Source organism: Colletotrichum gloeosporioides, assembly GCF_011800055.1.
Source record: "Colletotrichum gloeosporioides strain Lc1 chromosome Unknown consensus_84, whole genome shotgun sequence".
Lineage (NCBI taxonomy): Eukaryota > Fungi > Ascomycota > Sordariomycetes > Glomerellales > Glomerellaceae > Colletotrichum > Colletotrichum gloeosporioides.
In genome coordinates, this window is record NW_025544729.1 from 162,396 (window position 1) to 179,262 (window position 16,867).

A 16,867-nucleotide genomic window follows, 5' to 3' on the forward strand; every position below is an offset into this window, starting at 1 on the left:
ACCGTCGTCTGAGCTTCGTTTTCCACATCCAACATCCAACTGACTCGTCACCTCTAGTAGCACATTGTCAACTGCTGCAAATGCATTCAATTTAGGATTGTGATGACTACGCTTCCTCAGAAACAAATTAGGGTGCCCCAATCCCCTTGCCTCCCGATGACCCTTTGCTAGGCTCTTGTTGCTGCTCAAGCCAGGGGCTGGATATCTGCAAATGAAAGTCGTAGGAACCAGTAACCAACAGTTTTTCCCTCTCACAATGCCTCCCATCGCCTTCTGCTACTCAGTTCTTCTTGGCCGCCGCACCCGCCGACTCGCCATCCTTGGCATCGACAAGGCTGTCCGCCATTGCCTCCGCGGCGGCCTTCTTCAACCTTTCGCTGTCGTCTGATTTCACGTCCTTTGTCGCGGCCTTCTCCTTGGCCTCTCTCTCGTCCTCACTGTCGCCCAAGCTGAACGGGTCATTATCGTTGATCGGGCTAGGCTCGACCGTCGAGAGAGGCTGCCACTTGCTAGATTTGGCCTTCCCCGTGCTGTCCTCGGCAGAGACTCTAGGCGACGATCCGTAAACGTCAATCTCCTCAGTACCTTCGCGGAAAGCGACCTTGCGCCCGTCGGGCTTGGGCGACTTGGAGGGCGGAGGGGGCTTGAAGAGATCAGGGTTGGACAACGGCCTGTTATCACCACGGACTGGAGCTGCTTCGCGATTAGCGCTGGGTTGGTTATTATCGACCATGAGTCTGTTCTTACTTCCATCCGCAGTAAACTTCATGCCTGCGAAATCGTCGCTGAGCACCTGGGGATCGGCGTCATATCTCTCGTAGTCGCCGCTCCTACGGCTCGACTCCCCAGGACGTCTGCCGCCGTACTGTCCCTGGCCCTGGCCAGACCGCTGAGTATGCTCATCTTCCTCGGCGAATTCCTCATCGAATCTCTTCTTCATGGTCGTGATCCAGCTGTTCACCTTGCCTTGGGTCTCCATGAAGCCCTTGCGGAGCTTCTCCTGGATGACTGGGAGTTCGTCGTCGAAGAAGTTGTGCTCACGGTCCTCGGCATTCACTCGGGGCTCAAGACCAGTCTGCTGGCGTCTGACGCGACCGCCGGGGCTGCGGTTCGCAGTCCTAGCCTCATAGTTGCCAACATTATCAAAGTGTTCAGCAAGCTGACGTGCGTAAAGCTCGTCCGCCTCGAGCTGAGACAGCTGGGGGCCGGCGGCGGGACGAGGGGGTTGGGGAGGAGGGTTCTCCTGTTCAGGCTCGTTACGAGCTGCATCGGGATCCGTCATTTCTGTGATGCATTGTTAGTTGTGGGCCGAAATGTAGATGGGCACGCGACATACCAAGCAGGGCATTGAAGGCAGGGTCGATTTGTCCACCGCTGGCTCTCAGAACAGCCTTGATAACCGCAATGTCGATGCTCGGGAATGCTTCCTTCAGAATATCCTCGGTCTTCTGGTTCTCGGTAGAAGGTCTCGGGGGCTTCGGAGGGACGGCCTCGGTGGCCGGTGTCGAAGATGCCATGTTGGTGGTGTTGGTTGCGGTGGTGGTCGCGGTGGTGTTGGTTTGATGGTTGTCTTCACCGCCGAGAATTCCAGTCTCCTGGACGTCTTCGTCGTCGCTGAGATCCAGGGGTTTAACTGTAGTGGGAGACTCGGGTCCACTGGACGAGGTGTTCTTGTTCTAAAATCACAACAGAGATGAGGTGTCAGCCGCAGGGAACATCGCATAAAGTAGAGTGTTTCGAGGCGGGATGGCGCACTGTTTCGTTAGGAGCAGACATGACTACCCAGGTCGGCTACTTAATAAGTTGGAGAACCTGGAATACGTGTGACCAGTATGGGTCGCAATGAAAGCCTTAAACGCAAGGTCTCTCTGACAATCAAGAAGAACTGTTCTCCCAAGGTTGTTGTGCAAGGTCGTTGTTGCGCCGAGCGAGGGGTTAGGGAGCTGGCGAGATGATATTAAAGTGGGCTGCGAGCTGGGCTGCTGATGACGCCGCGCCCGCGCCTCCAGGCGGCCAATTTGACACGGGACAGGAGCTTGAGCTCCTCCTGAGCCACTGCGTCACAGCCACGGAGGATTCGAGAGGCATGGCGCTGACAGGCGGCTGGTGGCTGGTGAGGAGTATGGGGTTTCCTGAGCCAATCGGGTAAAGGTCGTTTGACACTGGGAGCACTGACGCTTACCATGTGACCTACCAGCTGGCCGCAGCTGGGCATCCGACAGACGCAATACCTTACCACCGACTTCACCCAACTTCAACGACCCGAAGAGGCAGGTAGGCCGCCAAAGCACTTACAACACCACGAAGTGGCTTGCATCAGTTGACACGATGTTGCACTGAGGCCAAAATAACAAGCTGAGGCCAATGTGAAGGTCGTAATATTTATAAACAGATTTCATCTGCCTAATAAGCTGTGTTTCTGTCGTTCGCAAAGGGCAATTTCTTTTCTTCAACATTATTTAACAGCTGTTACACAGGAACAAACATGGCCGACTTCGACCTCAACTCGGCTTTTATCCCAGCCTTGCATAAGCCGACTGCGCTGCTGCCAATTGCTAAGCACCGCAAGGCGCTGCTTTATCTCATTGAGACGAAACAGGTCATCATCGTTGTTGGTCAGACTGGTTCCGGTAAGACCACCCAAATTCCCCAGTTCCTCGAGGCAGCGGGATGGTGTGCAGATGGCAAGGTCATTGGGATCACGCAGGTGGGTTACGTAAATCTCAACCTTCATGACGGCACATGCTAATATTACCTTAGCCTCGAAGAGTCGCTGCGACAACGGTCGCCGTGCGAGTTGCGGAAGAGTTCGGCTGCGAGATAGGCAAGGAAGTGGGCTATGCAATCCGCTTCGAAGATGCCACCTCCGCCCAGACTCGCATCAAGTTCATGACCGACGGGTTGCTCATCAGAGAGGCTCTCGTAGACCCACTGCTGACGAGGTATTCCGTCATCATGGTGGACGAGGCTCATGAACGCTCCATCAGCACCGACATTCTCCTAGGCCTGCTCAAGAAGATTCTGAAGAAGCGACCAGATTTGCGTGTCATAATCAGCAGTGCCACATTGCAGGCAGAAGAGTTTCTAAAGTTCTTCACAACCAGCCCAGGTGACGGGGATCAGAAACCCACGACAAAACCGGGCGATGACAGTACCACCAAGGCCGCCACTCCTGGCGACGATAAGTCTGCCATCATGTCTCTGGAAGGAAGAACTTTTCCCGTTGACCTACTCTACCTCGAGTCACCGACGGAAAACTATTTCGAAAAGGCCATCTCAACTGTCTTTGACATACACGAAAACGAAGACGAAGGAGACATCCTGGTGTTCCTCACCGGCCGCGAGGAGATTGATGAAGCCTGCCAGGCCGTCGCTGATCGTCTCCTGAACATGCGAAGTCAAGAAAAGAAGTTGCAGGCACTCCCGCTCTACGCGGGTCTCACCACGGAGCAGCAGATGTATGTCTTCGACAAGCCGCCCGAGGGCACAAGAAAGGTTGTATTCGCGACCAACATCGCTGAGGCGTCCATCACCATCGACGGCATTGTCTATGTCGTCGACTGCGGTTTTGCCAAGCTCAGGGCGTACAATCCCACCACGGGCATAGAGTCTCTCATCTCGACCCCCATCTCGAAAGCCTCAGCAAACCAACGTGCCGGCAGAGCAGGACGCACGAAACCGGGCAAGTGTTTCCGACTCTACACCGAAGATTCTTTCCTGAGTCTACCCGAGTTCACCGTCCCTGAGGTTCAGCGGTCCAATCTCGCACCCTTCATCTTGCAGCTGAAGGCGCTGGGCATCGACAACGTCCTCCGCTTTAACTTCCTCAGCCCACCGCCGGCGGAGTTGATGGCCAAAGCCTTGGAACTACTCTACTCACTGGGAGCACTCGACGATTATGCAAAGCTCACGAAACCACTGGGCTACAGGATGGCAGAGATCGCCGTCGAGCCGATGATGGGCAAAACTCTCCTCAGCGCCTCGTCATTCGGCTGCCTCAGCGAGATCCTGACCATCGCGGCGATGACCTCTGCAGGTGGGAACAACGTCTGGTTCTACCACGACGGCGAGCGCAAGCAGATGGAGACCTCCCGGCGGCTCTTTGCGGCTGAGGAAGGCGACCACTTAACGCTGCTCAACGTCTACCAAGCTTTCGTCACAAAGGGCAAGAAGGAGTCTAAGTTTGCCCGCGATCACAACCTCAACTTCAAAACCCTGACCCGCGCGGTGAGTATACGCGCACAGCTGAAGCGATATCTCGAAAAGTTCGGCATCACGGTCGAAGAGTCACTCAGCGCCAAGGGCCAAGACAACGTTAAAAAGGCGGAGCAGATACGGCGGTGTCTCACGGCAGGATACTTTGCGCACGCGGCGAGGATGCAGCCGGACGGGACGTTCCGCAACGTGACGGGCGAGACGACGCTCCATGCCCACCCGAGCTCGCTCATGTTCAACCGCAAGGCTGACTGGGTCATCTTCCACGAGGTCATGGAGACCAGCAAGAAGATATTCATCCGGGATATCACCAAGATCGAGAAGGACTGGCTTGTGGGGTACGCGCCGGAGTTCTACCAGGTGGTGGACACTTCAGCGTCGGCGGCCACGCGAGGCTGAGATGTGAAACCTGGCGAGATGGCCACCGGAGCGGAGAGGGGGAGAGACACGGGGGTTCTTCAGGACGCGACGAGACGAGACGAGACGAGATTAAGCTGCACTGGGACTGTTCACCGAGGCTTGAGCGAGCGTTTTCGCGGCAAACGAAGCGGCATAGGAGGGAAACCTCGATAAAAGCTGTCACGAGTCTGGCCTGTTGGAGCAGAGACAAATCAGCTCACACGACTCAGCCTGCAGCTATGTCTCGCAGCAGATATAGAGATATAATGGGCAGAGGTCGAATCACGTCTTGTCCTTTGCGCTCAGGAGGCGGGCCAAGTGCAACCCGCAAAAGAGTCGAAAAGGATTGTTGGTGGCAATGGCCGAACAGGGTTGCAAATTGTTCCTGGTCGGTCAGATTCAGAGAGAGTCCTTCTTCGGTGGAGGTGGTCTGTCAGCAACAAGGGGGCCCGTCAAATTCAAAAGGGGGGGGGGATTTTGTGAAGTTGTGTACGGAAGATAGCGAACAAGGAGGACATTTTATGAAAGATATCCGCAAGTTTTTACGACGACTGCCGTAGTGCCCGCGAGTTGTGAAATACGATTGGAGACAGGTGCAGCGATCCGTAAATGGGGCGAACCAAGAAGTCTCGGCCAATGACAAGCTTTATAGTGCCCATCGAGATTAGCTTAATTAGATGACGGGGAGGCAGTGCCAATGATCTATCGAATCGTTTTAACTGGTGAGTTGGCAAGCCAAGCATTGCGATTGACTTTTCGTCTCTGAGGCCAGTCTTGTCATCGTCTGCGCTACGTACGGTCCCCCCGGAACGACGGCAGGGCGGGAGTCAACGAGAGTGGCTTCATTGTTCTAGGATGAGGTGATGGGTGTCTTGTGACTGTCCCGCGACACGTGAGACAACACCGCGATTCTTTTTCTAGCGGGACGCAAGAGAAAGAAATGCTTCTGTCTCTCCTTGGATAGAAAATTCAGGGTCTGTCTTGGATTTTGGTTCGTATCGCGGGTTTTCTGAATCATACAGTCTCAACGGGCAGAATGCCGAATGGAGTCGTTCGTCCATTTGCTCGGGATAAAGATACCAGAAAAATAACTCGACCAACATCGCGCCTTGGCAAGAACCCGGACGACGGTGATTGCGTTGTTTGTGCAGTGGATCTGGATGATGAATTACCATGATATGCCATGCAGCGATATCCCCTCCATCGGTTATGTCGCTGCCGGTGCGACAAAAACATGTGCGTGCCGGCGTACAAGGCAGATCCGGACAACTGCCGCTATCTCTTTCCACCGGCCCCTTAACCCGGCTCGCCGTTGTCGCTGCCATGGAACCCCCGTAAAAGGGGAGAGCCGCGACAGCTTCAGAAGCCGGGAGTTCCTTGGTCTGAGGGGAGCCCTTTGTTTCCTTGTTTCTTTCTGATTTGCGGACGTCTCTGTGTCCAGATTGAAAGGAGTGATCGTCGCTGGAGCAGCAGCGCCGGTGTTGGGCCTGAGTGCAACCCACCGCTCGTGGCCGAAATGACGGTTCGCGGTCCTGGATGCAAGTTTTGTTGTTGCTTGCTTTCTTATGTTGTGCTTCTATTCGTAGCAACTGAAGTTGTACATCGTGCTATGCACGTCCGACTTTGCAGGCAACGGTCGCATGCACAAGGGCCTTATGCATCATAAAAGCACCGGTAGGAAGATGGTGAGAAGCTAGAGGCGATTCCCGATGCAGCTTGCGCAAATTAGGAGGCGCGAAGCGCCCGCCCGTCGCGCATGCCCCGGCTGTGAGACACCGAGACTCTCGAGCCCTATCCATTCCTCTCGTGACGTCCACTGGAGCGGGTGGCTTGAGAATTGCAGTTCACCCAAAATAGACAAGTCGCGATGTTAGCAGAGACGTTTAAGGAGTAGGAGCGGTATTATCGGGGCGTGGATCGTGAAGGCGGTTGCGGGGAGGGCGGCGGGGAGCGGAAAGGGAGGCTGAGCCTCTGGAGTCTTGCTGGAGTTGCCGTCGTAAATCGTGACCCGTGTTTTCCGAATGAGGTTATCAGGAGAGGCTTTTACGAATACAGGCTTGACTTTCAAGTTGGCCCCCCCCCTCCCCCCGGGAGTGCCCGCTGGGTGGCCATCGAGACCCTCACGCATTGTCAATGATCCCGTTGCACATTTCCTGTTGATGTCGTCGTCGTCACCGCCAAGGCCCCCCTTGGTAAAAATCGAGACTCCATGTCCGGGCGGTTCCAAGGAGAGGGCAGAGCCCCATAAGCCGATGACGGCCTCAATTTCGGTAGAGACCAGGCTTGGTTTGGACGCGGTTTCGCAGCGGGAGGCTCCAAGACACGGCACAACACAACACCACACGACGCGCTGTGATTGTGTGAGAGAGATAGAGACAGGCGGCTGATATGTCTTGTGCTCCGATGCGTTCACAACATTTCAGGCTGCTTCAATGCGTTCATTGCCGGGGTAGTGTGAGACCAGACTCGATCCAGAAACGGCGGCCGAGGATCTAGAAGCCACTGAAGCCACTAGCACAACGGGCAGATTGGCGCGCTGTGCGGTGCTGGGCGCAGCCCTTCAGACGTTGTTGTGTGTGTGTGCGGTCGGAGTGTGGGCGGCGGGTGTTTGACGAATAGGTACCCAAGGCAGGCTGCCATTGAGGGCACGTCAGGGCAAGACAGGCAGGGACGGCCTGTGTTTATTGAAGTGTGTTTCTTTTCTTGTGGTTTGTCCCTTCTTTTTCGGGTCGCAAAATTGGGATGATCACAGTGTGACAGTGTCTGAAGCGGCGGCGCATGGCTTGTGCGACTGGGCGACTGGCGATGGATGCAAATAATCTGCACGGTGTCCAGCGCCTGTGTGTCGCATCCAGCGGCGGGCTGACTGGTGACTGCTGCTGGATTTGCCGCTGTTTCTTTTGCAGCAGCGCGAGCTGGAAGGCCATCGTCTTTCGTCTGATCCAATGAACATGATGAGCAGCGTGTGCGGTGTCCCCACTCTGTGTAGCATGCAATTGGTGAAGGAGGGGCGCGTTCCTGCATAAATCCCTGCGCTAGACGAGGAGAGCCCCTGTTGCACCATGCGCGTGTATCGATTTTAGTGCAACGTTTGTAGAGAGTGCTCGGTCGTTGTGGCCAGTCAGCATGCGCCTGTGCCTGGGAGACTGGGGGATGAGGATCGATGGGATGGAGGAGCTGGATTTGCGTTGGGATTGAGGATGGGATTGAGATTGAGAGCTTTGGGGGGCGCAAACATTGCAGACGCAGCAGTCTGTGTGCCGCGCTGATGCATCTCAACCCTAGCCGGAGTGCCGTATTTAATATTTTGAGTGGGATTACCGCCGCAACTCTGTCTGCAGGTACGGTAGGTGGTAGGTAGGTGAGCTCAGCTGAGTTGTGATGATGCACCCAAAAGGCAAGACATATCGATAGACAGGCGGCGACGAGCGAAAAGAGAGCAGAGAAAGACGTGATGGGTGAGGAAAAAAGACGACAACGGCCCAGGGGGAAAAGTCGCGCCAGCCCCGGCTCATTTGCTGAAATTGCTTTTCATTCGCCCGTGCCCACAAAACGGACCCTCCAACCCCGGTCCGCCATCCCAAACTTGACAGGCACCACCCCCCTTTAACCCCCCTTCGTCTGCTTCTTAGCGGTTCCCCCCAATCTTTGCTATTGAACTCCATTCGATGGTGGCAGTTTTCTGCCGTGCTACCACGGCGTCCACGGCTCTCTAGTGCCAGTGGAAGACCCATTGTCATCCTAGCCCTGGCAAGGGCCCAGGCTCGTCGTACCTTGCCTTACTCTGCGAAGGAAGAAGCCCTTCCCTCGTCCTAGGCCCAGGTCCACGGCTGGGATCAATGTCAACCTGCGTCGTCAAGGTCAATGGCCAGTCACCACCACGCCAGCTTGCCAGGGCCCCCTTCTCTCCCCTTCTCTTCTCCCCATGGCTTGTCAGGGTCAAGGTCAAGGTCAGGGTACCCAACGCCAACGAACCGTTGTTGCTGGCACTGGCTCTGGCTGTCTGCCTCAATCTCCTTGGGCCTCTCCCGCTGGCTCGTTTCGCTTCGCTTCGCTTGAGGGTTCCGGTGCTTTGCCCGTTCTCGCTTTCTGCTTGGTAGCCTCCTCAGGCTCCTCTCTCGACTCCTCTTGACCCTCCTCGGTCCCATCGACTCTCACCTGAACGCTCTTTTGCCTCTGGCACCCCCCAAAAGGGACCTACTCTCATTTTCCCCTTCCCTCCCATCCTTTCCACATCGTCGGTCGTTACGCCAGTGACATCTTCCGGCTTTCCACATCCAAACAACTGCCTGCCAGCGGGCGAGTCACTCTTTTTTATCCTTCTGTTTGGATTGTGTGAATGGATCGGTGGAGTTAATCAACAACACGGTCAAACTCGAAAGTCGTTCTTTACCAACTTACGGATACATACCGCCCTGTCGCTCTTTTACCCCGAAACCCGCTCTCGCTTGTCGTCTTTGTTCGTTCCGAGGAGGATTGTACGATTCGATAATCGCATACAACGACTAGTTTCTTTGGTGTCGTTCAATTCATCGTCCTGTCCAACACCCCGACGCCCTTACCGATTCATCAACACGCCCTCTCGTTAGGCTATGCTGTTATAGACGCGATACCGGTTCAGAGAAGGAAGGAGAAACGCCCAAGGTCGACCGTCGACAAATCTACCGAGACGAACAGCTGCTAGTTGAGAGCTGTGTGACGAAATCATCCCCCGAGTTGTTGAAACCAAAATATCCCGATGGCAACTTTCAACGGCAATGGCTACGTAATGGGCTCCCGGATTCCCATCCGGGACGTCAACCCCGTGGCAACATCGCCAACTCCCGCCAAGGTCATTCAGATCGCCTCTCGTATCATCGGCGCGAGAGCAGAATGTACCGGATCCGCCAACCAGTGCGAGAAGCCTGTCGACCAGTCCGCTCTGACCTTGCCCATTGCCCTCGGAGTTTCGTAGGTTATATGTCCAGTTCACACGACGGGTGTAGGCTGACAGTCTGTAGAATCCCCATCGTTGGTGCCCTGTGCTTACTATTCTACTTCCACCGAAGGAACCTGGCCAAGCAGAAGATCGAGGACGCCAATGACCCTAACCGTGGCTTGGATTTCGGACTGGGCGAGACCAGCTCCGACAAGGGCGGAAAGCGCAAGAGCATGATGTTCCGCGAGAAGGGAATGGGCGTCGACACCAAGAAGCGCCAACTGTCCATGGACATGAACTTGTCCAGCCCCTACCTTCTTCCTCCCGGTCTGCAGAGCTCACGTGAGTCTCTGCACTCTCTCGCGAGAACTCTCCACAACGAGGCAGACCCGTACCGCCCCGTTGCTCAGTATGCCGGCAGTGATGTCGGCTCGATCCGATCTTTCAAGCCCAACGGCTCCGTTTACAGCCGCTCGACGAGCCAGAGACGCGACTCTAGCATGACCGGTCGCACAACCATGACCAACAGCACCCTGCCCCCGAGACAGAATTCTCTGCCCAAGCCCCCAGGTGTCACGGCTGACCCCTTCGCTACGCCCAAGTCCAGATCCGGATCTCCTGCCCCCGACGGTCTCACGCCCATCTCGCCAGTCATCGCTACGCCCACGTCTCCCGTCATCAGAAGCCCCCTCATTGCTGAGCCCATCATCCCCCAGATCGAGACTGTGCCTTACCCCGACGACAAGAACAATAGAGCATCCCTTCCTCAGATTCCTGATCTTCCGGAACCCTCTCCTGCTCTTCTTAAGGGCCTTCCTACCAACCCGCGCCCTTCGGGAGCAAACCCTGCTGCCCCCGAGGCCCGGGCGGCGGACACCGCTCCTTCTGCGGCTGAATTACCTGGCAGTCCAAAGGCGGAGCAGGGCCAGGCCCCGGTCATCCCGGCTATTGGCCTTGGTCTGGAAGATATGAGCTTCCCCACTCCCTCTCACCGCTTGTCACCCCCTGCTGGCGGCTCCCTTCCCTCTAGCCCCCGGCCCCAGAAGGACGCAGCTCCATCGACTCTTCCAGCCATCGTCCCCGAGGAAGCGAGTGTTTATAATGACCGTTACGACCAAAATGACTATGAGTATGAGGAAAGGGGTCGATCTCAACGCCGCTCTGTGGAGGTGAACGACTACCGCGAGTCTCGACAGCTTGGTATTCCGGTTCAAGACAACAAGAGACTGTCGGTCGGCTTCCGTCCCCTTCCGCCGGACGAGGTCATGGAGTCAGAAGATCCTGAAGAGCGTGCCAACAGAATCAGATCCTTCTACAAGGAGTACTTCGACCCCGACAACCCGGGCGCTGGTGGTCAACAGCCCCCGCCTCGCGGTCCTCCCATGGGCGGCCCCCGAGGCCGTGGCCCTCCCCCGGGACACCCTCAGTACTATGAGGATGTCGACCCGAGCTTCATGGGTGGCCCGGGAGGCGATGCCTACTTCGACCCCGATACGAACTCGTTCGTTATGCCCTACGCTCAGCCTGTCACTCGTCGTGCCATGACTCCGCCGCCGAACGCCTCCCGTTTCCGCGGCCCGCCCCCTCCCAGAGTCATGCACGGCTCGATGGGTGGACGCATGGCCAGCCCCGGTCCCGGCCCCAGAGGAAGAGGACCACCCCCGCCACGTGCCGGATCGGCGATGTCTAGCCGTCTTGGGCCCTCAAGGCGAGGCTCTGACATGTCCAGCCAGTACACCACCAGACCCGGATCATCCGTGTCCAACCGGATGGGCCCGGTGCGGCAGAAGCCCAAGGGACCTCCCCCCGCCGACCTTAACACCCTCCCCAACCCGGCTAAGCTTAGGGACGACACCTTCGCTATCATGAACCCTCTCGACTTCGCTCCTCCCGAAAGCTTTGCCGACCGCGCGCGTGGTCGATCCCAGAGCCCGGCAGGCGAGAGACGTCCCTACCTTCAGCCCAAGGTTGTCCACTCTCCATTGGTCAGCAGCTTCGAAGAGATGCCTGCCATGCCCAGCCCGTAAGTATCCTCAGACTCATCTTCCTACACTCACATACTGACCAAGAATAGGCACTTGTTGAGGAAATCGGGAACCTTCACCGCTCTTGACTTTGCTCCTCCCCGCAAGTTCAAGGACGCCGACACGATGAGCGATGCCGGCAGTATTCGCAGCAACCGCAGCGGTATCTCTGCCGTCAACCAGGCCGCCATCCGCAGTGGTGCCGGTAGAGTCAGCCGTCTGCCCGGCGACACGGTCTTCACATCAGCGGCCCTCAATGACCAGCTGAAGCCGTCATGGGGCATGCACCGGTAAACGAAGCATAAAAGCAAAGAGGCGTTTTGTTGTTCATATCATTACATTGTTTACCGCGTTTTGATACGGCAGCGCCGAATCTTACGGTCACGACTTTCCGCATGCATATTCGCACTTCAGGAATTCATGTGTTACCATCCCATGTATATGAGTTCGCACACAGACGGTGGGGAGGCAGAGGATGAGGCGTCTGTCTCTCATCGGCCCTTGGATGGGTGTTGCATCAGGGTGTTATTTCTTCTCGCATTTAGTAGCGACGTACTGCTAATGTCTTTTTGTGCAACTACACCTTATTTCTGTTTCAACTGCGTGGAGTATTTGGGTCACGACAATATTATATTCTCCCCCGTTGTCTTTTACGGAGGGCTTGCATATAGAAAAAGGATTGGGAAGCGTTCCCATCTAAACATCAGTTAGATGATGAATACAACAGAAAGTATACTGAGCACTAGTGCCCTTTTGTGACTGTGACCAAGTGAGGAGGTTAAAGGCTTGAGAGCCTCAAACCGAGTGGGTTGTGATTTCGCTTTCTATCTTGGCGGTTTTGCAGTTTCTTAGAATTTGAGGCTCTAAGCATGTCATGCATCATTGACTCTGGCAATAGCTGAGAGCTTCCCGTCTCTTCATGGAAGATTGCAGTAGATTGGTATCACAAAGTGGTAAAAAATAGAGCCGCATCGTAGCCGATATTGAAACGGAATCTATCGCTTGCCTCGTCGAGGATCAAGCGCTTCTGCCCTCCTCTTGTCGCGGATTTCCTTAGTTCCAAGACTGCCGACGCCGCCCTCTGATCTTCGTTCCCAGCCGCCGAGTCTCACAACAAGGCAGGTGGCATTGTCGCCGTCATGGGAGACTTCGGTCGCGTAATTAACTACGTCTTTGGCGCCCTGCTCGGGTGTCCTGGCCTCCTTGATCACGTCGACAATCTCCTGGTCGCTGAGCGTGCCCGATATGCCATCGCTCATGAGCACCAGGAAAGAGTACTCCGCAGGGCCGATCTCGACGCGGGTGATTTCTGGCTCTGCCGATACGCCTATACGCTTGCTTCGCATGTCTCCAAAAGACCGACTGTTGGCCAGGCCCATGATCCGCTCCTCCCCAAAGCTATCCCCCGAGACCATGGAGCCAGCTGGAGCATAGCGCCGCAGACGACGACTTTCTGTGGGTGTTGTGGGGTGATGGTCTGATGTCAGCGGTTGCGCGAGGCCGGTAGTGGTCTGACACAACAGGATCCGCGTGTCGCCCACGTGAGCGACAACCAAGGTGGACTGGGCATTTGGATGCCAAAACGGTGCCGGAGTAGGCGTTGAGATGAGAGCTACCGACGCTGTCGACCCTCCCTTGAAGCGCGACAAGCCCCCGATGCCGTGTCCCGAAGGTGGTATATGCGGTGCCCCGAGTATCTCGTCGTTGTTAAGGGGTGAGTCTCCAACGCGCGGGTCGTCAGGGTCCGGCTTGCGGGCTTGGGCAGATATAAAGTCCAAGTCTGCCCTGAGGAAAGCATACATGAGAACCGATTCTACCGTGATGGGAGGACCGTCTCCATCGGTCTCTTCCCCCTCTTCAGGTTGTTTGAAGAATTCGGGTGTGAATCGCCGGAAGTATCCCCCAACGGCCTGCCTGTATTGCTCCACAAGGTCATGCTCCATTTTCACGGCTTTGGGCAAGTCTTCCACTTTGGCTGATACGGGGCTTACACCTTTCAGAGGTTCTTTACGCTCGGGATTCGTTACGACACCGTGAGCATCTTCCTCGGGAACCCGCATCTTCTGCCGGACCTCCTGTTCCGACTTCATGTCCAGCTCTTCAGGCCTGTGAACCTCTTCTTCATCTTTTCGCCCTGTCTCGTATCTAGAGCTTCTTCTCAGGGAACTTTGAAGGCCGAACTCTGCGGAGGCTTGCTCAATATAGCCGTGCAGCTCGTCTCGCAAGAATTCGGCGCACTGGGATCCGCCGTGGCCATCGAACACGCCAAAGTAGAAGACCTGAGGGTCGCCGAGTGCGCTATCAGCTGAGGTAGCCTCATCAGGTTTCTGTATGGGCCTTCTCTGAAGACTGATTGGTCCTCTCTTGGCAAATGCTGGCACGCTTATTGTGCCAGCTTGATTTGTATCTTCGTTGTATGGCCGCTGGCCTCTAGACGAGAAGACCCCAAAGTGATGCTTGGCACGTCGCAAAGGGATTCGAACAACTGTCAGATCTCGGCTGGGCATGTTGAGCGCCGCAGCGGCGGGAGCAGAGCCGGGCTTCTGCACATGGGGAGTGGATGCATCGCGGGGCAGCTTATGGCCAGGTCCAGACGATCGAGAGTCAGGGTGCATCGACGAGGATGGAAGGTGGGTGACGAAATAGTTGTGGAAGCATCGTCTGTCTCCGGGGCTCGGGAGTCGTTGGGTCAGGATTCGAATAGCTCCATGGCGTTGAGCAATTCGTCGCGCGTGGCAGCGTACTAGAGCTGGCATTGTACTAGGGAATAGGGAGGATTCAGTCAAGGAAGTCAGGAGCGTCACCGGCACTGCAGTAGCTCAAGTAGGACGACCTTGCTACTTGCAGAAGCCATGGACTTCCGACTCTTCAGGCTGAGGAGCGAGAAGGAGGGCGTGGTCGGTTTCGGGCAGGATCTCGGCGCAGCTTCGGTAGGATGGTGCAAAAGAGGGGTGAGAATGTCAGTGACAAAGTCGGCGACGGCGAGGCATTGAGCTCTTGCAGTGCTGTCGCTACCTGGACAAGAGCGGGTGTCGAGCACAAAGAGAATGAAAATGGTCGAAGGGGGAGGCCGTCAATGGTTGCGTGTATGCTTTTGTTGGCGTTCTCAGTTCAGACAGGGTGAAATGAAAGTTGTTGGATTGGGTTTGGCCAAGGCGAAGGCGAAGGTATGGTTTGTCCTCGGCTGTCGAATCATGGATGGACCCAGCGACGTAATAAGGTGAAGACAAGGCCTGGAAAGGAAGGACGGGAGCCGTGGAGGTGGAGGTTCCCTTTCCGCGTCCCAGGCGGCCTTACCAGGTAGGTAGGTTACCACGCCGGGTGTCACTCCCCAAGCTGCAGCCAATTCCGCACTCTGAAGCGCGCCCTGGGAATGCAGGTAAATGAATCTTATCTAATCATTGCAATTTCCGCGTACAGTCTGTAGACCGGGCTCAATTGAAAGCACTGTGTGGCCCACTATAGTGACATTACCGTGCTGCCTTGAAGAGCAGGGCACCAGAGGCGACGATGACCAGCCTAGGCAAGTCATGCTCCCTCCCCCACGCCAGCAACAGACCCTCACTCTTCTTCCCTCCTCTGATCAACGATCCAGTTGCAAGCTTGTGTCTGGAAACCCTAAAATGGCCATCTGCCTCTCGCCTCTACATGTCGAATCTTGAGTCTCGGCAGAAAGTTACCCCCGTCCTTGCTGCGCCGTCTTACGATGGAAGACTCGGCGCCAGTTCAGGATGACACATCGGATCCGTCATCGGGTGATGCCCCCGTCGTCCTCATAGCCGACGATGGAGACATCGTGCTGGACGTTACATTCGAGACATCCAAAGAGACCCTCGCCGCCGCTCGGAAGACTTGGCAGGCTGCCACGAAGAAGTTTGGTGCCCCACGTATTCCTCAGCCCAACCTGAGCCCGAGCATCAAAGTCGCTTATCGCGTCAAGCTCGCCGTCTTGAAGAAGCATTCGCGCTATTTTGCCAACCTGCTCGGAAACAAGCAGTTTGCCGAGGCCAGCAAAGTCGACGAGACATTGGCTCGTCTGGCGTCCGAGAAACTCAAGCTAGCTGAGGTGGACTCCAGAGACTTGCCCTGGATCTCCATCGTGGACGATGATGAGGCTACCCGCTCTATTGGCCGTGAAAAGGTCTTTGAGGATTTGATGAGAATCATGCATGGGAACCAAATACAATCCACCTCTATCAATATGCTTCATGTGACTACTCTAGCCATTCTGGCGGATCGGTTTGATTGTCGAACCGTAGTCTCGAGATACCTTAGTATCGACTTGAAGTTCAAATGGCCTCTGACAAGTGCCAAACCTGCTCGGGCCGGTACTGTCAAGAAGACTCTTGATGTTGAAAACGTACTCCGGCAAAAGATCTTGGTTGCCTGGCTCTTGGAGCAGCCTCCAAGGCTTCACAACTACACGAGAGAACTGATCTTGCGCGGCTCCGTCCGTTGGAGCAATCTGACTGTTGAGGAGCCTAGCCGCACAGAGCTGTGGTGGAGTCTGCCCGACGACCTGGAGCGTAAGTTCATACCGCTGTCCACATCAGCGATGCGCCGATGAACTAACTTGCTCAGGAGAACTGCAATACCGCCGAGAATGTGTGCTGAACACCATCGCGTCGATACAGCGTCACTTCCTCGGACTCTACTCTTCCCGAGAGAGGCAATGCAAACTCGGCTATGACTCGAGTTCAGCATGCGACTCCTTCCAGCTCGGCCAAATGCTCAAATTCTTCACCGGCAAAGAGTTGATGGGCATCGTCGACTTTGGACCTAGCTCTCTCGACAACATCCCAGATGCGTCAGTAATTGACATTGAGGAGATACTGGCAACTCTGAAGCAGGTCCCGAGCTACCAGATTGACAAGCACCATACCAACTGTGGTATTCGAACTCGCCTGGAGCCTATTCTGGAATACATCAGGTCGATGCTGTCTTCGACGGTCCTCTCCATCTCACAGGTCGAGTGGAGGGACAGCCGTATGTCTGCCACGTGGATTCCCGGTGACGAGAGCTTGGGCCGAGATAGAGAAGAGAAAAGGTTTGAGTTCACTCGAGGGTTGGCAAGTGACCAACGACTACGGTATGAGGGCAATATGTACGCTGATAAGATGGCACGCAAGCTGTTCACCGCCGATAAGTGGGATTGGACACCTGAATACTAGCGAATTCGCCCATCAGTAAATTAACAGAGCCGCATTACGCATCTAGCAGTACGTGGCATGTGCCAAGACTGTCCTAAGGCAAACAAGATATCTACAGGTTGACTTGCAGGTGGCTCAACAGCCGGCAGCGCAACTCCCGT

General features: G+C 55.7%; 5 protein-coding genes across 5 annotated transcripts; 3 read left to right on the forward strand and 2 right to left on the reverse strand.

Annotated features, from left to right (window-relative positions):
- Positions 1 to 280: 280 nt before the first annotated feature.
- On the reverse strand, positions 281 to 1,776 carry GCG54_00002116 (CUE domain-containing protein 5; the record flags this gene model as incomplete). The annotated part of the gene is made up of 3 exons (XM_045402213.1): positions 281 to 1,284; positions 1,337 to 1,676; positions 1,756 to 1,776. 3 exons carry the CDS (start codon positions 1,774 to 1,776, stop codon positions 281 to 283), a joined length of 1,365 nt encoding a protein of 454 aa, XP_045258575.1.
- Positions 1,777 to 2,485: 709 nt separating this feature from the next.
- On the forward strand, positions 2,486 to 4,614 carry GCG54_00002117 (putative ATP-dependent RNA helicase DHX35; the record flags this gene model as incomplete). Its single annotated transcript, XM_045402214.1, has 2 exons — positions 2,486 to 2,707; positions 2,761 to 4,614. 2 exons carry the CDS (start codon positions 2,486 to 2,488, stop codon positions 4,612 to 4,614), a joined length of 2,076 nt encoding a protein of 691 aa, XP_045258576.1.
- Positions 4,615 to 9,352: 4,738 nt separating this feature from the next.
- GCG54_00002118 (uncharacterized protein) lies at positions 9,353 to 11,850 on the forward strand (the record flags this gene model as incomplete). The annotated part of the gene is made up of 3 exons (XM_045402215.1): positions 9,353 to 9,564; positions 9,615 to 11,555; positions 11,607 to 11,850. 3 exons carry the CDS (start codon positions 9,353 to 9,355, stop codon positions 11,848 to 11,850), a joined length of 2,397 nt encoding a protein of 798 aa, XP_045258577.1.
- A 701-nt stretch (positions 11,851 to 12,551) lies between these two features.
- Positions 12,552 to 14,171, reverse strand: GCG54_00002119 (Protein phosphatase 2C-like 4; the record flags this gene model as incomplete). Its single annotated transcript, XM_045402216.1, has 1 exon — positions 12,552 to 14,171. One exon carries the CDS (start codon positions 14,169 to 14,171, stop codon positions 12,552 to 12,554), a length of 1,620 nt encoding a protein of 539 aa, XP_045258578.1.
- Positions 14,172 to 15,229: 1,058 nt separating this feature from the next.
- Positions 15,230 to 16,727, forward strand: GCG54_00002120 (uncharacterized protein; the record flags this gene model as incomplete). Its single annotated transcript, XM_045402217.1, has 2 exons — positions 15,230 to 16,082; positions 16,138 to 16,727. Coding segments are annotated over 2 exons (1,443 nt in total), but the record flags the coding sequence as incomplete, so codon positions are not given.
- Positions 16,728 to 16,867: the final 140 nt, after the last annotated feature.